General features: G+C 41.0%; 4 protein-coding genes across 8 annotated transcripts in view; 3 read left to right on the forward strand and 1 right to left on the reverse strand.

The window, feature by feature from the left end:
* Positions 1-21,438, reverse strand: part of LOC101172629 (zinc finger protein 436-like) — a 1,005,429-nt gene that overhangs the window by 934,315 nt on the left and 49,676 nt on the right. The gene's annotated exons all lie outside the window — the stretch shown is intronic.
* Positions 1-21,438, forward strand: part of LOC110016657 (zinc finger protein 502-like) — a 970,715-nt gene that overhangs the window by 843,793 nt on the left and 105,484 nt on the right. The window contains exon 1 of one of the 4 annotated variants that reach the window (XM_023962315.1): positions 10,031-10,199. The exons of the other annotated variants lie outside the window; for them this stretch is intronic. Coding sequence (XP_023818083.1) covers positions 10,055-10,199 — 145 coding nt within the window. The 5' untranslated portion in view covers positions 10,031-10,054. Of the gene's footprint in view, positions 1-10,030; positions 10,200-21,438 lie in introns of those variants that run through there. 4 annotated transcript variants of the gene reach the window in all.
* The window catches only part of LOC105355262 (NACHT, LRR and PYD domains-containing protein 12), a 517,064-nt gene that overhangs the window by 291,272 nt on the left and 204,354 nt on the right, over positions 1-21,438 (forward strand). The gene's annotated exons all lie outside the window — the stretch shown is intronic.
* The window catches only part of LOC101175616 (gastrula zinc finger protein XlCGF28.1-like), a 48,666-nt gene that overhangs the window by 10,537 nt on the left and 16,691 nt on the right, over positions 1-21,438 (forward strand). The window contains exons 1-2 of one of the 2 annotated variants that reach the window (XM_023962665.1): positions 10,110-10,199; positions 18,341-18,393. The exons of the other annotated variant lie outside the window; for it this stretch is intronic. The gene's annotated coding sequence lies outside the window, so the exon portion shown is untranslated. Of the gene's footprint in view, positions 1-10,109; positions 10,200-18,340; positions 18,394-21,438 lie in introns of those variants that run through there. 2 annotated transcript variants of the gene reach the window in all.

Genomic DNA, 21,438 nt, shown 5'->3' on the forward strand with positions numbered 1-21,438 from the left:
GGAGATCTGTCATCCTATAATGACATGAAGGAAACTCCTTCAAACAGGAAAGATTTCATCTGACACAATCACTTTGATGATAACATGAAAATCATTAAAAGGAAAGAATTATAGTATTTACCTGTAAAATGTTATGCCTTCCTCCTTCGTGGACTTATTTCTCCGATTTTGGTTGTTGAAACCCGCACAATGAACTGGCATATTGCAAAAAATGTGTTCACATGCATGCACTGCAGCAGTGACTTGACCTCACCAAAATGGCGGTGCTCTCCTCCCATGAAAAATCACGGGATGTCTCCTCTAGTGATAGAACTCATTGACCTTCCCTGCCTGGACCTCTTTCTGGGTCCTAGTGCCCTAAAGGTTACAGCTCCTGGTTACACAAGAAAAATGTCCATTCTAGAGGCCACTCTGACGTCATCATCATCAAAGACAGCGTTGCCTAGCAACCATAGCAAAACCATAGCAGATAGATAGATATATAGATAGATGACTTTATTAATCCCACAATGGGGAAATTTCATTTATCTGTGGCAGCAACACGACATTCAGAAATAATCTATATAATATAAAATCAATAAAGGACATCATAAATTACATTTATATTAGATAATTAAAAATATTACTAAAATTATTATGAAAAATTATTATCAAAAATGAGATTCTTATTAAATAAAGAAATAAATATTAAATAAATACAGCTGCAAAAGTGTAAAAACCATGTGGTCTGCAAAACATGTAAACTGTAAAAAAACATTACAAATTTTTTCAAAATACAGAAATAACTAATTAAGTTCACACCAAGAACAAAAACAAACAACTGTTCAGGAACAAAAACAATTTAAAATTGAAAAACAACAACTACAACAAAAGTAAATGAATCAATGACTAAACAGAAAAACACCCCTGGGACCGTGGAGTGTCACTTTGACACGGTGTTGTACAGTCTGATGGCTGTGGGGAGGAATGACCTGCGGTAGCGCTCCTTCTTACACTGAGGGTGCAACAGTCTTGTGCTGAAGGAGCTGGTCAGCGCCTCTACAGTTTGGTGCAGGGGGTGGGAGGGGTTATCCATGATGGATGTCAGCTTGGCTAACATCCTCCTGTCCGCCACCTCCTCGATGGACTCAAGTGTGCAGCCCAGGACAGAGCCGGCCCTCCTAACCAGTTTGTTAAGCCTCTTCAAGTCTCTGCCTGCACTGCCCCCAGCCCAGCACACAATTCCATAAAGGACCACTGAGGCCACCACAGTGTCGTAAAAGGTCCTCAGCAGCTGTCTGCACACGCCAAAGGACCTCAGTCTCCTCAGCAGGTGAAGGCGACTCTCCAGATGTCCAAAGAGAGACAGGCAAAGAGACAGGTGGAAGCCATCATGAGATTCCTTTCAAACAGGAAGTTCTTTGTCATTTCATGCACTAGTTTCATTTAGCTCTGGTTGTTGAACATTCTAGAAACTCCTAAAAACATTTTCTGTCCACTTTGAAACCATATGGGGCTGACTTGGCCTTGCTCGCTGGGATACGGCCAACATCCAGAAATCTACCAACAGACATTTTTAGCTCTAGTTGTTGAACATTCTATGTTTTGAAGAGGCAGGCTCTTCTAAAAGAAACTAGCAGGAGTCCCAGCGCTGGTCTTTGCTTGGATTTGTTTAAGACTTGTTCAGAGTCAAATGCATGTTTTAAGGGGAGGAGGATTATTTTGTTGTTGCTGTTTTTGTTCCTATTCTTACAATCCACTATATGTCCCGTGTTGAATTCTACTATTAAAATGTGGGAAACAAATGTTTATCAAATCCAAATCAATCCAAAAACCTGGAGACTGGATGGCCGTGGTCCTCCCTTTGAGCTGGACAGTGGTTGCCATGGCGACCTGCACACTCACCAAGTTGGAAATTAGAGGAAGAAAAAGAGACCAAAATGATTGATAAAACAGGTTTTCCAGGGAAATCCCACAAAGTGCTTTCCAAGCTAGAACTTAGAATATCCAGCATGCATTTGGATAAACTCATTAGCTTCTTGTGGAAAATGATGAGTCATTGGAAAAGCATTCTATGAATGCTCAGAAAACTTCCTCTAAGGTTGTGGTTGTTTGGAGAAGTCCTCCTCTTCAAAGAAGTTCTCCTGACCATCTTCAAAGCCACTTTCTGCTTTTTCAAACGCTACTGTTCAACAAAAACTTGGTTTCTGCCACAAAACCAACCTTAGACACTGAAACAGAATGAATCCAATGCAGAAATGTGTTGACACCTTTAATTCAAAGCTTCAATCAGTTTGAATCTCATGAAGAACATTTCAAAAATCCACATTTGGATCAGGCGTCTTCATCAGAGCACAACTCATGTTTCCAGGACTGTGACTCACCAATAGATCCTCATTTCCTTTACACAATCTGTTTCCATCATTTGGATTTTTCATAAAAACTTGAGTTAGAAAATAATTGTTGCCCCAAAATGTCCAGTTTGAATAGTCTACAGTTTGTTGTGTTTGGTTGCTAGGTAACAGGGTCTTTAATGTCTATGATGTCATGGTGGCTTTCAGAGTTGAACTCCTGAATATGACGGTAAACATTTGGATTGAACAAAAATGGGATTGAAGCTCATGCTAAATCCTGATCTCAATGCTGAAAAAACCTCCTCCTAGATTCTGGTTGTTTGGAGAAGTCCTCCTCTTCCAAGAATTCCTGAAAAAAGCCCTCATTTCTCCTGACCATCTTCAAAGACACTTTCTGCTTTAGTTTAGTCCAAACTTGCTTTATGCTGACAACATTTACAGCTTGAATCCATCTGAAGAATCCAAGGAAACAAACCAATCTAAGTCTGCATTCATGCCACTTCAGAACCAACAAAGCATGTTTCCAGGACGCTGACTTACCAATAGAACTTGGGATTTCCTTTGCAGAATCCTTCTCCGTGTGTTTTCCTTTGTTTTTCTCCCCAAAACCTAAAGCAGAGATTTTTGCTGAGCTGCAGAACAAACGTCTGACTGCTTTAACCGCCGTTGATGGTTTGTTGTGTTTCCCTCTATAGCTGCTATGGTCTTGCTCTGGTTGCTAGGTAACGCTGTCTTTGATGATGATGACGTCAGAGTGGCCTCTAGAATGGACTTTTTTCTTGTGGAACCAGGAGCTGTAACCTTTAGGGCACTAGGACCCAGAAAGAGGTCCAGGCAGTGACGGTGTTCAGTAAGGACTGCGCAGCCGCACTTCCTCCAAACGCCACTATTCATCAGCGCGTGGAGCGCCAGAGTCCAAACGGGCTTAAGGCGCTTTGATAAAGCGCTCTGGAATCCAGCTATGGTGTGCTAAACGTCAGGTCCAGAACGGAAGATGCCATCAATGAAGTCTGTCTGTCAGCATTAATCCAACGCTGATGGGGTTTAGCTTGTGGAGGATTTGAATGTTCATTTGCTCTAAGGTTGGTTCTGTGCTGGAAGCCCCAACCCTCAGTTCAGTCAAGTTAGAAAGATGCTAACCAGCTGTTCCCTCTGTCACCATGGAAACACAGACCGCTTTAAAGTCGGACAGCATTTTCACGGAGCGGACTTATAGACGTGGAGGATAAATACTTCAAGATGAATTCATCAGACATGAATCAAACAGAGACGGTGTTCCACCAAAAACTGGGACCTGTCACATGTTGTTTCCTGGTGACAGAGCTGCAGCTTTAATGTCAATGATATAGAAGAAGAAGAATCCAAAACATTGGACTGTTTTCATGTGATCACATGGAAGCAGAATTAGGAAATGTCTAGGAAATCTGTCCTTGTTTTGTCAGCATGTTTGAATTGGAGTTTACAGTTAGATGACAATAAAGACGTGTTCAGACCAAGAAATTACTTTGATGTTATTTTCAATAAATAAATCAGAAAAAGTTCAAAAAGTAAAACCTCTAAATATTTCTGTGGCTGGTAAAAATATGTTGTCAAAAATTAAATGTTTTCTCCTGTGTGGAGGTATTTCAGTTCATTAAAAACTGACATAAATGAGTAACGTTCACAGCAAACTGTCCAGAAGGCATGTTCTTTCTAAAACTGGAAATAGCACCAACCTTTTTTATCACCTGAAGCTGAGTCTCCATTTCATAATTCAATAAAAATAACATTTCATTTCCTCAATATAAAGCAACTTTATTGCAGTTTCATTTGTCATTGGTCTTTTTGAGCCAAAATCCTGAAGAAATCAAAACAAAAGGCTTTTCCAACAGAATCAGAACGTTAGCACGTGACCTAAGTTTGTTCACTTTGTGCTAAATGTTGATTTATTTGACTGTTCTGTTAATAATATCAACAGTTCTCTGTCGCCCTCTGGTGGTTCATCAGAGAAGCCAAACTTCCACAGAAAGTGAATCAATAAACATGAGCTAATTCTTGATGCAGGTTTGAAAACACAGATGGAAAACAGCATCAATCCAAATATTAGTCAATGTTTCCTTGAATGAAACAATATCAGGATTTGTTGCGATAAAGTTGTGAAAAACTGTCTTGTAAAGTGTGTGGTGACGGTCCACTGTGGAAAATGACTGTGGAACATTGAGATGTGCTCAGTGATTTTGGTTTAGGACACTTTGGTTTCATTTCAAACGTTGGTTTCTCCTAAATCTACAAACTCTCTCCACAAACTGTCTCCTAACTCTCAGGGATTCCTGCTGCTGGCAAAACTCACGGCTCAAGGAACCACTTCATGAATCAGTCACGCTTTGGAATGAACTTTATTGAACAACATGTCATGGTCTGGAAGAAGCCCCAGTTCCAGCTGACAGAAGTCTGGTTCTGATCCACCAGATCTACCTATCAACAGAACCAAACCTTCACGTGTTGCAGCAACAGTTTCCATGTTTGGGAGGATCTTCTGAAGAACAGCTCAGTTCCAGATCACATCATGATGTTTGATGTTTTCTTCATTCCAGGAAATCATCTGTGTCTTCTTTGATCTGTGCTGAGTCAGCACTTTGACTTCTTTTCAACTTTAGATCCATCATTTACAATCAAGGATTCATTGAATATTATTTATTGACAGAAAATAAAGAGTAAATGTATTTATCATCCAGCAGTGAATGTGGTGTTTGTAAGTCTTTTATTTTGAAATTCCTCAAGGATGATCATCATGGTGGGATTTCTAGATCTGCATGAACTCATCCTGAATCCAAAAGACACTGGAGCATCAAAGAATCCAACCCATCTCTGCCAACATGAGGCTCTTACTTTGAAAAGTCCCAACTTCCTGCAGGGAAACAGGCTTTCTGCTGCTGCACTGACAGATGTGCACGAGCTTGAAAGAGCTTCCTGACTGAGGAGCTGCAGACTTTCTCCTGCAGAGCAGCAGCTGACTTCAGCATCGTCATGGGAACACAGTCTGCTGCTGCTTCTGGAAACGTCTTCAAGGCTGTGGTGGGACTTGTTGGTCTGGAGGACAGATTCTCTGAGCAAATGCTGCTTCAGCTTCAAGCTTCAGCTCTTTTCTTCTGGCAGAGCTTAGAAGAAATGGAAACCTCCTTTGTTCTGACTGTTTGCTCCAAATCCCAGATTCAGGAATTCCTCCAAGAAGTTCAGCTCAGAGATCATCAGCAAAGAAAAGCCTGAAGTTCTGATGGAAAATGACAACAGAACATGATCAATATTATTGATCCACATGGAATCCAGAAGAAACTCTGAGGTGAAGACATGAACACACAAGCTTCAGAGACATGAGGAGCAGTCAGAGTGGATTCATTCTGGACTTTCTTCTCACATCTTCTCTTCAGAACATCTTTGTCTTTGATCCTTCAAATCTTCTGAAATCTGATCATCCATGGATTGTTTTTGTGGGATCAGATCCAGAGTTGCTGAAAGTTCTGCTGCCCTCTGCTGGTCAAAGTGTCCAAACAGCAGAGAGGAGATTCTCTGGGATTCATTGGAGTCCAGATTCTCCTGGATGTGAACAGTCTCTGCTTCTGGAACAGAAGAGTCCTTCTCAGAGCAGCATTGAGGATCTGTTCTGTCCGGCTGAGAGCGCTCCCTGCTGGTAGGAGACAGAACCACATCAGCTGCTTTTCTTTGGCCGTTCAGAAACAGTCTGGAGACTCTAAAAAACCTCCACTTCCTGAAGCAAACGGATGCAGAGCATCATGTTTGATCCTCTTCCTTCAGAAACGGCTCCATTGTTCCATCGCTCAGCAGTTTGACTAAAGCAGCTGAGAGTCTTGATGCAAACAGACCTCAGCAGCTCATCCAGAACGCCATGACAGAAGCACATGCAGCAGCACGTGCACGCTCCCAGAGAACAGCAGCTGATCCAAGTCCTGACTTTAAGAAGGGAAATAAATCCTTTAGTGTTTATTTTGTGTGAAATAATAAAAAATAATTCCATTTTTTTTATTAAACAAGTCTTTGAAGACGACACAGAAACAAGAAACAGAATGTCTTTGAAAAATGTTTGCATTCTAAAAATATTTCATTTGTTCTCAGCATTTTTTTCACATTTCTTTCATTATGTTATATCTCAGTTATATACCTCATAAATGAGTTCATCTAATTTAACTGAAATCTAGGAAACGTCTATATTGTTTTTTCAGCATTTCTTAAATATTATTTGTCTTTGTTTTTGACTACAATGTTTATTTATAGTCGTAATTATCCTCTTTAACCCTTTAACTGCCTGCTCAACCAAACGGTTGAGCAAACTTTGAGTCACCATATTTTTATTAGAGAAGTTTCTAACTTAACTCAAACTGATTTAGCCATCTCAACCAATTGGTAGAAGCATGCAAAGCTAAAGAAAACCAACAGATGGCACTGTGTCAGTCAGTGGTTGCTTGCCCAACGTCTTTGACTGACAAGCAAGTCACAACTTGAAAATTTTTTTTTTTTTTTTTTTTTTTTTTTTTTTTTTTTAACAACTTTATTGCACATTATGCCATTTTACAAGAAAGTACTTTTAGGTATGCAATCAAAAAAAAAACACAACAGCATATATCAAATAAACATCTGTAACATACAGAGGAACACGAGTAGAAATAGAAATAAGCCAGGGGGTTAAACTCTATGAAAAAATACTGAATCTATCACATACAGACAATGTTCTGATTGCTTTTTGCTTCTCTGAAATTCGAATACTGTTGATATTTTTTTTTTTTCCAGAATAAAGACAATATAATTTTTTTTTACCAATAATACAGAAAAATAAAATAAAATAAATACAAGACATTAAAATAAAAAATAAATTTAAAAAAAAAAAAAAAAAGGGGGGGGGGGGTTACATAGACATTGTAATTAATCTTAACTTAGGGGGCTATCAAGAAGCTGTAATTTACATATGATACTTTGAAGTTCCATAGCAAGTTTGTTTTCCATGAAGTTTACAGATGAAAAAAAAGAGCAGAGTTCTTTATGAAATGTAGAAAAAAATGGTTTGATTTTAAGGAAACGGCATTTATGTATATAGAATTTACCCAAAATAATTACAACATTCAGAAGAAGTTCTGTGTTCTTGTTTTCTAAAATAAACCCAAAAATGATATCCTTAATAGAAAAGTCTGCTAAAAGTGGAATCTTGGGGAAAAGCCAATAATTTAAACTATTCCAAAAGACATCAGAATAAAATGATCATACACATTTTCTTCCTTTTTATGAAAATTTGAAAGGTAGGAATATTTTTCTTACTTGGAATTATTAGTAAAGGCGTTAATCAACAGAAATATGTTCTTAGATAAACAAAAATAAACAAATTTCTGTTTGTAATAATTTTTTTAAAACATGCTCTACCAAACGGTTGATTTGTCACTTTATGGTATAAGTAACAAAATCAAGCCAATGTTAAATAAAGGGACTGTTTGTCATAAAATCAGTTAAAACAACCTTCTAAATCATCCATTACTAAAGAAATATTCATTAACACATCATAAATAATAATTTAAAATACATAATACTGTATAGTTTTGTTTATTTATGAGTTTATATCAGCTGGTGTGTAAATAAATAAAAAATCAAGATTACTACAACCAATTCATTTAAAACTAAACAAAAAAAGCTGCAATAATAATATTAACAACATTTACAAAAGTTTTTTATCATTTTCTTTTGTTTTACAACTAGTAGACAGTAAAACATTCTACAGTGCAAGACCATGACAAAGTCCACATGAATCAGATGCAGATCTGTATGACAGTGATGATGACCCAACGGAGGATCCTGATTATCAATCCACTCATGCAAAGGGCATTGGTGACAGTTCTTTTGAATCCATGGATGAAGAAGAATCTCTTTCAACAAGCAGATCATCTACACTGCCACCTCATAAGAAGAACTGAAAAAGCCAACACACGCCATTCTACCCCACCAAGAATAGCCTGTCTCCTCCAATTTTGTTGGAGGAGACAGGCTATTCTCCTGACTCAATATCCCCCTCTAACCCAAGCAAAACCATAAGAAGAATATGGAAGCATGAGGACATTGAGGAATTCAAGGTTCCAGAATCAAGATTTGAGCCTCCTGAGGATGTACACACACCCTTCCAATACTTCAAAATGCTTCTCACTGATGAAATGATTGAGCATATTGCTTATAGTACAAATCTACAAAGCTAAAGAGATCTCTTTGATATGCTGGTGCACCTGTACAAGACCTGTACAGCTAAATCTAGGTGACGGTACACTCCCCTGTTTGGATACATCATCGATTTGTGTGTCACTTATTCATGGCTGGTCTACAAGAGGGACCTACTGAAGCAAAAACCAGTGTTACTCAAAAGGTTCTGCCTGGCTGTTGCACACAGTTTAAATAAGATCAACAAGCAAGCAATCAAAGTTGGCTGACCATCATTGAGCTCTCTGCCACAGATGTGGAAAGGCCACACACGAAGACCATCACGACCAAAACAACAGTGTGCACTATGACAACATGGTGCAGCGCCTCTTCATTCTGACAAGCTGGGACGATGAAACCTCGGCCCAAATAGGTCAAGATGTCAGAAATACGTTTTCTGTGTTTCATTCCAAACCAAGAATCTTTTTATGAAATACCATCAAAAGTGAGTCAATATCCAAAATCGTTGTAGTGTCAAACAACTTCTAGGAAATATAGGTCAAAATTTGCTTTGTTTTAAAAAAGTTCAATGTTTGAGGCATGATAAAAAGAATGGACACAAATGCCCTTAATATTGAGTGTTAATAATGTCTAAATAAATTGGTTTACATGATTTTTTCAAATATTTGTTGTATCTGTATGAAATTTTGCACTTTTACCATTAAAGGACATCTCAACCGTTTGGTAGAGGTCATTATTTAAGAAACTAAAAGGTCAATAAAAAAAAACTAAACAGATTGTGGTCATTACTTACCTAAAGCAATAAGAAATGCAAACAAATAATTTTTTGATAGCTTTTTTCTTGGTGGGGTAGTTAAAGGGTTAAAAACAGTTATTTAAGGTTTTTTGCTATTAAATTTTAAATTTGTTTCTTTGTTCACTTACGACATTCCTTCATCGTTAACTATAGTTCAGGAATACAATAAAAAAACGTGAACAAGTTTAATTTAACCTCTGATGCGTGTTTTTGTAAAATGAACATTAGATTGAGAACGGAACCGTGTGATGACGTCACAACGTCTCTCATAAAGTTTCCCCAAAAATGTTTTTTTTTCTATTGTGATTTTATTTTCCTTATCATTTGCTGAATGAACTTTTTTAATCCTGGAAGCATTTTGAACTATATTGTAGTTCAGCGAAGCACTTTATGCGTTTTTGTTTCAATCAAATTTCTGCACGTGACCCGGAAGTAAACAGCACGACGCGCTAGCAGCGTTAGCTAGTTAGCAGGCTAGTGGCGTTAGCTTGTTTTGAGAGGTCGGTGGTGTTTTGTTGGGACGTTTGTGAGGTTTTTGGACAGAAAGGACGATACGTGGTTCGTGTGGGAACTCTCAGCATTTTCCAAAGTGTCGTAAATGAGTGAAGAAGTGTTGAACGGAAAGACAACGTGGATTGCTGTGATTGTGAGACTAGCAGATGATCGATCGGACTCGGAGCTGCAGTGAAGAGGACGGCGGTGTTTGTGGGAGTTGGAGCTGAAGATCGGAGCAGGAACCATGTCTTCAGAACCTCAGGAAGGTTCTGTCAGAGAACAACTTTCTGCTGCTGAAGGAACCATCGTCCAGAACGAGGAGGAGCTCTGTCGTCAGCGCAGACTGCTGGATAGCAGCTGGAACCCGCAGCTTCAGCTGCACATAGTTGGTACGTTCACCTGCAGACAAATAGATCCATGAAGGTCTTTGTTTTCCTCATCTGAGCTGCTATCTGGATCTAAACTGTGGGGCTGGGGGGTATTCCAGAAAGCAGGTTATGCCAGCTCCCACGGTAAGTTTGAGGCTAAGGAAGTTGATAACCTCAGCTTTCGGTTCCAGAAATGGAGGTATGTTTCAGGGTAGGTCAAGTTGCCATGGCAACTCATGTTCTGAACATAACATGGTCTGGAGCAGGTTTAGTTGAAGGTATCAGGCCCGTCATGTGGTTTAGTGGTTTTACTCTTCATGTCCGGCCCACACATGAAGAGTAAAAATCACAAGGATGTTTAAAAAAGAAATCAAGTTTCTAGTCCATTCCTGTGGCGAGTTATGATTTTTTTAAAGAAACAACCGAAATGTGCAATTCCACCACTAGGGGGAGCAAAGGAAAGGCAAAATATATTAAACAGCAAATATCTGCATATGCCAAAAGGGAAACCTAACAGCTCTGTGTCTGGGTAAGATGTAGTTTGGTTCCTAGTGAGCCTCACCACCGGTACATTGCTATAAGAATGATCATTAGTGACACAATAATGAACAAAATGTTGTCAGAAAGATAAAAAAAAGGGTTGGAGTGAAGTCCTGAGCTTTCCAGGAAAAATGGAAAGAGTTTTATTTGTTCATGGAGCTGAATGCAAAACCTGTGTGATTGGTATGTCATCAACAGGTCGGAGTGCTCAAAGAATATAAAATTCAGCACCACTATGAGACTCACCATAAAGAAAATTTTCACCGTTTGCAGTTAAGAAAAGAGAAGATTGACCAACTTTTAGCTGGACTGATTAAATAAATGTCTGCATTTACTGCAGCGTGACGTCAGTGATGGAGCAGCGACAGCTACCTTATTGCAGACAAGTTGGAGCAAACATCCAATCCTTTTTCTGATGGTGAACTTATGAAAAAAATGATGGAGCCTGCAAAAGTCTTGTTCCCAAAGAGAAATTGACCTTTGCCAACATGAATCTATCAAGGATTATAATTACAGATCCAACATCTCTGAGGAGACTTGGGCGCCAAATGAAGGAATCCAGTCATTTATTGCATTGTCAGTCACTGTTGATGAAAGCACCAACATCACAGATATGTACAGCTGTGCATATTTATTAGAGGGGTTGAACAGACCGTCACAGTGGACACAACAACAGCTGATGACATAGTCAGCTCTGTAGTTACTGAACTGGACAATGTTGGAGTGAACCGGTCACGGATGGCGCCCTTTAAAGGTCAGGAAGAAGGCAGGTGTTATCACAAAATTCAGGAAGAGATTCTTGGACATTTCATTGTGTTTTTGCACACTTGAATAACAGTAAATGTGTTTCTGCACAGCATCTAAGAATGGGAGGTTTGTTAAACCAGAGTAAACAGAGTAAGTCAAACCCGTTTCTGAAAGAGAGGTAACTTATACTCGGATTCAGTGTCCATGGTTACTTACGCTGTGAACCTAAAGGCCTGTTCACACCGGGACGAATTTCGCCGGCGATTTTCGCCGACGTTTAACGCCTCGTGACTAAACAAAGGGCACCAATGTGAGTGTGCACACCGAGGCGAAAAAACGCCAAGCGCCAATGCGTCAAAAGAAAAAAACGCCTCGGGTTCGTTTTTTTTTTTCGACGCGTCGCGTCGAAATCTATTCGACCAATGAGAATGGCGCTTTTGCACACGTGTCTGGAGCTTCTGAAGTTACAGTAAAACACAACTTGGGGGCGCTCAAACACAAAACTGCCTTGCTGAGCACACATACCAGCGAAGAAGTTAGTCGCCAAGTAGCGTCTACACTGCCGCGAAGAAATAATGACGGACATTCTTAAATATCCCCGAACCAAGCACCAGTTGGAGCTACTGATGCTTGAAATATTCATGTTTTCTTTGTATGATTCTGACAAGCGCGTAAATACTTGCTCTCTTCTTCTGAGTGAAAGGCGACTTTAAGAATCGTAAAGTTGCGCAGCGCCACCTTGTGTACAGGAGTATTTCTGTTTACATTAAGTGCCATCTAATGTCAGGGAAGGAAATTGCATGTTCGCTCGGCTCATCGTCAGCGAAAATCGCCTGGGTGTGAACACAAAAGACGTGGCGAAAAACGCTGGCGAATAACGCCTGGCGAATATTCGTCCCGGTGTGTACGGGCCTTAACCTGGTCGGGAGCAGGTTTTATTCTCCAAACTCAAAGTTTCTGCCGGTCCCCTCCCCTTTTTAAAGACGAAGTGGTATTTTTCGCTTTAACCTTTATTGCCCACATTTCCGTCACACAAAGACGGTCTAAGTGACAAGAATGGCTTGTCGTTTTTTGGAGGACCCAATAGACGAGGAGGCTGCATTAATTCGTAGAGAATTACATTTACGTCGTGCGAGGATTTTGAGACCTAGACTGGATTTTTTGTCATTTCCCCATACGTTTTTGTTTGAGCGTTACCGTTTTTCGTTGCAGTCAATTACATATACAAAATGAAAACATTAGATATGTATTGCTATGTAGATGTTTCATATGTCAAATATTGTCAACAAAGCTTACATCCATGACATGCTCAAATTTGACCTGATTGAATTATGTTTTTATACTTAATTTTTAGCTGCTGCCATGTTCTTTTAATTCCTGCAGGATTGCATCTACATGAAAATGAAATAAGGGACATTGAATTAGATTAATGTAACAATTACTTTTTGGAAACACAATTTGCTAGCACTGCTTACTTTCTTAATCCCATATAAACCTATGCCACTTGATCAATACAAGGGTAGACAAAAGTTCACTTTTAAAAACACATTTGCATGTATTAATATTAAACTGACCAACGTTTGCAAGAGGGGAAGGTAAACAAAAAAGTCCTCTAAACATTACCGACGTTAAATGCATTTTTCCCCCAGATTGGTTCTGTACACTATGCAGCATTTCATGCAATTACACCAGGAATAACACTTTAAAAGTACACCTAAATATCACCATTTTTTATTTCACACCTTACGCTATTTAAGAAATTATTACAGCCAATATTTTATAACAATGATTTAAATGCAAACTTAGTAGGGGTGTCACGATTTCGACTTTAAATCGAAATCGATCGAAATTAAGTCACAGTCTCGAACTTGGAATGAAAAAATGGAATCGTCGATGCTGCCATGCCCCCATGTTGCGTCTGGTTACTTGCCAAGCGGAAAAAGTGCTGCGAGTGTAATTGTTAATAAAGTTTAAAAAAAAGTGCTGTGAGTCAACCTCATCTAACAGCCACTCAAAAGGTAGCATGTTAACTGCAGATGCAGGATACCCATCGACAGAACTTTAATCCCCTCCTCTTTCACTGAAGTCGCTGGTGTGGAAGTATTTTGGATTTCCAGTGAGTTATGTTGACAACATTCGCGTTGTTGACAAAAATACAACAGTTTGCAAGCTGCGCTATGTATGTGCCTTTACCATATTCTCTCACGGGCAGCACGACTAACATGCAGAGCATCTCCGCTGGCACCACAAAAACATAGATTTATCTGGAAACAACTACACAAACTACTCCTCCGTCTTTGTTTGGAATTAAACTTCCCAGCAACTCAACTCGTGCAAATGCGATTACGCGTGCGGTTGGAGTATTCATAGCGGCGGACATGCACCTTATCCGGTGCTGGAAAACTCCGGTTTAGGAATTTAATTTGCATTCTAGAGCCTCGCTACGAAATCCCCAGTAGAACACATCTCACAGCTACGGTGATTTCCTCCATGTACAATAATGTAGAAGAGACAGTTATTGAAGGTCTGAGCAGACCTTGAAAAAATATGGAAAAATACAGTCATCATTCTCGGGGGATAAAAAGTAGTTATCAGTGTGGTACATGTTTATCTTTTCAGAAAAAGTTGAAGACACTTAATTGTTCAGAGACTATGGACATGTCTGTTTTATCGTTTCTGTTTGTTTTGTTGTGAACTTGAATGTCATCTTTTGTGAAGAAGACTGCACTTACAAAAGAGAAACTGGATGGCAGTTTATTTTTAAATTTTTAATTGACTAAAGATATAAGTTATTGTTCCATTATGTTGTTAATAAAAGTTTTAAATTTGACCATGTAGTGTGGTACATTGCAAACAAAGGTCAGATATTCTATTGCATTAAAGTCTATTTTAAAAAATGACAATCTGGGCTTTAAAAAGAATAAATGTAAAAATCGAGAATCGAATCGAAGTGACCTTAGAATCGAAAATGCAATCGAATCGAGGATTTGGAGAATCGTGACACCCCTGAAACTTAGGCATTTACTTGAGCAGCTATGTTTTCCCACACTAACTGTCTCTGTTTTGCAGATGCAGCGGTGTTGCTTTTCTTCTGGAATATGTGCTCATATTCACTGTAACTCTGCAGCAGCACGTCAAGTTCAGCTGGCGAAAAATATGCAGACCTCTTTTTTTCACGTTTGCCATGGTGACTCATAATATCTGCGCTCTATTGATAATGGCTCCTTATAGTCGCGGTGCGCACGCTCACCTCCGAATCAGTCCACTCTGAGTTGATTGACCTAACTCCGATCAGCTTCTCTGAAACAGAAAACTCAGAGTTGTTAATCTCTCAATTGACCAACTCAGAGTTCAAGTTTAACCTCAGAGTTGGTTGAACCTCCTTTCTGAAACAGGCCCCTGATTGGCTGAAATTTGCATGGTTTATCGGCGAGGCAGAGGGGCGGGACCTTCATTTTTCAGTACGGGGGGGGGGTCACAGGCGGCTCTTGAGCTGCATGTGCCTCTCTGCCTTTTATCATATTTTTCTATATTCAGTACTTTCACAACCATAAGTTGAAAGTCTTACATTTTCTCCAAAATTTACAGAGCGGCCCTAATGTGTTATTGTGTGACTTCGGTAAGGAGGATCTAGGAGAGAACAGCATGAGAACGGTACGGAGAGAGGAGAGGACGTGAAAGAAGACACCCCCCCCATAGTACAAAGGAGCAAATTTTAGCATAATGCAGAACAACTTTGTTTTGGAAACCCTGGAAATGCAAAGAGACACGATTATGAGGCATAATTTAAACTGCAAGCTATCAGCTACGCGGAGGAACACGGGAATAGAGCAGCTGCAGTTTGTCATGTTTCGTCAAGTTCCTGTCTGACATTTGTGTCCTTGTGTGTCGCTTCCTGTTTTCTTTTGAAAGTTCCTCCCTTTCCTGTTCATGTCTGTTTTCTCCACAGCTGTAGACCTAATCATCCCTGATCGTTCCCACCTGTGCTGTCCCTCCTCATATGTATTTATGGTCTGTGTCTCCCTCTGTCCTGTGCCTGATTATCATGTGTAGATGTTTACCAAACCCTACGCCTATCTCAGGTTCTCAGGAATAAAAGTTTTCCAAGAACTCTGCATCTGAGTCCTCGCCATTCTGTGGTCCTTGTCACAGTTCGGTTAAATTAGATCTTCACAGATTCGGACTTCCTGCGTCAATAACTCCTCTGATAACCTTTCAAATGTGTCAGCAAGTATCTCAATCATTTTGTATTAACACAGAGAGTGAACCACAAATGCATTTCTGAAGAAAAAAGATCGTTTTTTTCCCTTTTAATCAGAATTGTTCGCTTCAAGCTGTGAATGCACACATGCAGCGATCTGGCTGCCAAGGGACCGTCAACAAAGTGCAACCCCTGTGAAACACCATTCTGTAAAAATCAGTGAACTTTTAAAAAACGAATAAATGTCTATATTTATATGAAATGGTAATGAAGACTCGTCAGCATAGTCATGCTACATTATTATTTATTATACTAAATTTTGTTAGAAAGTCAACCTCCATTTTATTGCTTATAGTTTTAAAATTTAATAGAGATATGAATCATAACATAAATGCTCAATAGCTCTGAAGATACTAAAACTTTAGTCATGATTCATATCCATTAAAATTTGAAAAAGTATATGAAACAAGATAAAATAAAGATGGACTTTCCTACAACATATGTATTGTAACAAGAATATGCTTTATAATAATTTTATGATTTTTTTGTAAGATTATTGATTTTTACACAGTGGTGTTTCACAGTTCACAGAGGTTGCACTTTGTTGACGCTCCCTTGGCAGCCGGTTGCTGCTTGTCTGCATTCACAGCTTGAAGCGAACAATTCTGATTAAAAGGCAAAAAAAACGATCTTTTTTCTTCAGAAATGCATTTGTGGTTCACTCTCTGTGTTAATACGAAAGTATTGAGATACTTGCTGACATATTTGAACGTTTATCAGAGGAGTTATTGAAGCAGGAAGTCTGAATCTGTGGAGATCTTTCTAACTTATCGAACAGCTGCCAGAGAATTTAAAATAATGAATCCATGGTTCGGAAGTGAGGAAGCTGGAAAACCAACTCCGACAAGACAAGAAGACGCAGCAGCAGCTGAGTTTACGTGGAAAAGGAAAGGCCTGTGTTGGAAGATCGACTCAAGGCTCAGCGCTGCAACTTCCAGAGATGACGGTGAAAAGCTGTCCACTCCCCCCTTACCGGGACGCAGCCACACTTTGGGACTGCAGGACTTAAACTTGGCCTGAGGTGTCTGCTTCCACTGTTCTTAGGAGCCGCATAGCAAAGAGACGGACTCTGATGATGAGGAAAGGGAAGCCGGCGTGTCTGATAGAGATGTAGCCCAGCTGTTTCAGATGCAGAAGATGAGGACTTTGATGGATTAGAAATGCTGATTGATGATTGAAAAAAGAAATCACAACCAACTCAGTTTTGCGCTCGCTACCTTTTTTAACACACACCAGCGTGCACGTTTCACCGATATGTGTGTTTACGTTAAACACAGAAAAAACACTAAACTGAAACGCCCCCGTGCTGTTGTAAGGAGAGGAGAGGGTTATTTAAGGAGAGGAGAGGGTTATGGGAAATAACATGGCTAATTGTGTGTTTGTCTGGCAGGTCAGTGTGTGGTCTGGCTCTTTGATCACAGTTAGAAATGTCAGCTCTTTGTGTCAAACTTGTTTGCCCCCCCCCCCCCCCCCCGTTTTTTTGTGCTGTATGTTTTTCTCATGTGAAATTTACTGCATTTGTTACCGTTTTAATGCTTTTAATCCACGTTACAGCCGCCGTTCCTTTTCTATTAAAGCCCCAAAATGAAAGTCCCGCCCCGCTGCTTGACATGCAAATTTCAGCCAATCAGATCAATTAGAAAGGTTCCTGTCCCTAAGTGACAAACACTCCCCTGAATACTGCCCCCAAGTGACAAAAACGCCCCCTTAACACTGAGCGTAGGTGAGGGCACAAAGTCTAATTCGATCATTAAAATGGATTAACAGAAATACTTTTTCATGTTCGCAGGGTGGATGTTAAAATGCAAATGCAATCCCTTCTTTTCATTTTCGTTTTAATTAAGACACACAATAAGCGGTTTTTAAGTATAAAATGAAAAAGCATTTTGAAATATTGCTTTTTCATTTTAATTTTGAGTCATTTGATGCATCTTCATTTTGAAAGTTAAAAAGGATTTCTGTTAATCCATTTTAATGATCAAATTAGACATTTGTGAATAAATTTTGGTACACATTTAGCAGATAACTTTTTGAAAATGAAATGTCAAATACCATTTTCATTATCATTTTAATTAAGTGACAGAATAAGCAGTCTTGAGGTAGAAAATGAAAAAGCGTTGTGGTGGATTGCTTTTTCATTTTAATTTTGAGTCAAAAATGCAGCTTCATTTTGAAAATGAAAAAGCATTTCTGGTTCTGACTTATATTTTTACTTATGCTTCACAATCGCTTCCATATGATACAGACGGAAGTTTTATTTGGGAAAACTACCGGACTCTTTTCACTACATTTGTCAGTCTAAACGCGTCACGTGACTTTAAGCAGCTGCTCGGAGTGAAAAGTTAGTAGCTTAAAAAACAAACAAACAATAAAATGTATTAGTTTGGACCAGACCGACCATAAGCTGCAGCGATTGGGTCTCTAATGCTTCACACATGGAGATGATAAAGTTGCAGACATTCATGTTTATTATTATATTTAGGTAATACCAGTTTTACGATGGTTGTGTCATGATAATTTGCTTTATTTATTAATCACACCTTAAAAATCGGACAAGGTTAAAGTTAACATCTCGTTGTTAGCATCCAATAATGCGCCGATCTCCACCTTGCAGTCTCGTAAGTTATTGGCGTGGGTCCCTCCGGGAAATAAAGCAGAGGCGCCAAGGTGAGTGTGTTCTTTCCTTTATTCAAGAACTGCGAGCACTTCAACTGCTCCACGCAGGGCACAACAGGTCATGACACCTCTGTCTCTGTCTGTTTTCATTTCCTGTGACACTTCCTATTAACCCATAAGCCCCTCCTACTGGGCGTTGATCTCCATTAGGCCACTGGTAAGGTCAAAGGAAATAGTCTTATACATGAAATAAATAAACTGTGTGGGTCCCACCACCAGCTGACAGTGGCACACCATCACAAAGTGACAGAATAGGCTGTGTTGAAGACTAAAAGGAAAAAGAAGTATTGCTTTTTCATTTTTAATTTTAAGTAAAAAAAATGGAGCTTCATTTTAAAAAGGAAAAAGCCTGTCTGGTTTTGACTTTTATTTTTAATTATGCTACACTATCGCTTCCATATAAAGCACATGACAGAGATGAATTACTTAAATTATTACAGGGCTCCAGACTAACTTTTTTCACTAGGAGCACTGTGACCCCTAACTGAAAATTTTAGGGGCACAACCAGAAAATTTCGGGGCGCATACCGTAAATCAACATGCTAACCAAATCTACTAATTTCCAGTGTATTACAAATAAATACTTTAATAATAGATGCAGAAATTACAATGTGCTGTTTCTAATTCAGTGTCACATTTTATTCTTCACATTTGAAAATGCAACAACAGGTAAACTGACAGCACCATCGCTGTCATGACAGTAAAAATAGTAAAGAAAACGGATGGAAATTTATCTTTGTGACACCAAATAGGTGCAGCCAAGATGCACAATAAGCGTGTTTGAGATCACCCAGGTGGACTAAACGCTGCGCAGATCACCTGGTGTGAGACATATATTTTTGTATTTGCTCCAACATCACCTGTCAATCATCACAAAAATATCGCGAGAAAGGGGTGGGAGCAAGGGATAAACCTACCCGGACACAGCTGGAAACTGTCAGGGTCGGGTGGTGGACACAAACGCAGGACGCCAGCGGATACGTATGACTCGAATTTAATCGACTATTCTCGTGAGAGTACAAACAACGAAACGATCCTGTGACCATGACTGGGTTGACAAAGAATATATACAGTGACTAAAGTGGAAACAGGTGAAAACAATCAATGAGGTAAAGACAACGAGTGTAACTAGTGACCAGAACCGGAAGTGTCAAACTAAAACAGGAAGTGAATCAAAAACAATATCGGCCGCCCTGGCCCCTCCTGGTACCTAACAGTACCTCCTCCTCAAGGGGCGCCCCTGGGCGCACCACCAGGTTTGTGAGGGTGCCGCCGGTGGAACTCCCGGAGCATGTCCTTGTCCAGAATACGGGACGACGGTTCCCAGGACCGTTCTTCAGGCCCACACCCCTTCCAGTCCACCAAGTATTGGAAGCCCCGTCCTCTCCGTCTGACGTCCATTATGCGCCGGAAGGTCCAAGCGGGCTGACCATCGATGATGCGAGGCGCCGGTGGTGGTGTGGGGGACGGATGCAGGGGACTCGTGATGTGTGGCTTAAGCTGAGACACGTGAAAAACTGGATGGATCCGCATGGTTTGTGGTAGGCGTAACTGGACCGCCACGGGGTTAATCACCCTCACCACCTGGAAAGGTCCGATGTACCTGGGGGAGAGCTTCCTCGACTCTGTCCGCAACTTGATATTAGCAGTGGAGAGGAGGACTGACTGACCTGGCGCGTAGGCGGGGGCTGGGCGGCGGTGCTGGTCAGCCAGCCTCTTGTTGGTTGCGGAAGAGCGAAGCAGTGCGGCACGCGCCTCCCTCCAGACTCTTCTGCAGCGGCGGTAAAGGTGTTGGATGGATGGTACCGCCACCTCTGTCTCCTGTTCCGGGAACAAAGGAGGTTGATAACCCAGGGAGCACTCAAAAGGAGACATACCAGTTGCAGACGAGGTCATGGAGTTGTGGGCATACTCCACCCAGGGAAGCATGGAGCTCCAGGAGGTCTGGTGATGAGAGCAGATGCATCGGAGGGCCGCCTCGAGGTCCTGATTGGTCCTCTCAGCCTGCCCGTTAGACTGAGGATGGAACCCTGAGGAGAGACTGGCAGTGGCACCGAAAGCTGCACAGAAGGACCTCCACACCTGGGAAATGAACTGTGGACCCCGGTCCGAGACCAGGTCCACCGGAATACCATGAAGCCGGAAAACATGATCAGTGATGAGTTTGGCAGTCTCCGCGGCCGAAGGCAGCTTCTGCAAGGCCACAAAGTGGGCTGCCTTCGAAAACCGGTCCACCACTGTCATGATGACCGTCCTACCAGCTGAGGACGGCAGACCGGTGACGAAGTCCAGGGCAATGTGGGACCAAGGACGGCTCGGGACTGGTAAAGGGTGTAGGAGCCCAGCAGGAGGTTGGTTGGTGGTCTTATTCTGGGCACAGACTGTGCAGGCAGAAACAAACTCCCGGGTGTCCCTTGCTAGACTGGGCCACCAGAACTGTCGGCGTAGGAATGAGATGGTCCTGCGGATGCCGGGGTGGCAGGTCAGGCGCGTAGCATGAGCCCACTGGAGAACCTGGCTGCGACAGGTCCTGGGAACAAAAAGTCTATTAGGCGGCCCCCCACCTGGGTCTGGGTCCTGCGCCTGAGCAGCCTTGATGTCCCTCTCCAACCGCCAAGTGAGGGCACCTAGAACGCAGGATGCCGGTATGACTGTTCTTGGATGTTGATCCTTCACTATAAGTTCCTGCTGCCGAGAGAGGGCGTCAGGTTTTACATTCTTGGAGCCAGGACGGTAAGAAACAACAAAATCAAAACGGGTGAAAAATAACGACCACCTCGCCTGCCTGGGATCCAACCGTTTAGCGGTCCGGATGTACGAGAGGTTCTTATGGTCGGTCCAGACCACAAACGGCTGAGTCGCCCCCTCCAACCAGTGTCTCCACTCCTCAAGAGCCAACTTAATCGCTAGAAGCTCCTTGTCCCCCACATCATAGTTCACCTCGGCCGGGTTAAGCCGGCGGGAGAAAAAGGCGCACGGATGGAGCTTGTCATCCGTGCTCGACCGCTGTGATAACACAGCCCCTACCCCAATATC

Source organism: Oryzias latipes, chromosome 2, assembly GCF_002234675.1.
Source record: "Oryzias latipes chromosome 2, ASM223467v1".
NCBI lineage: Eukaryota > Metazoa > Chordata > Actinopteri > Beloniformes > Adrianichthyidae > Oryzias > Oryzias latipes.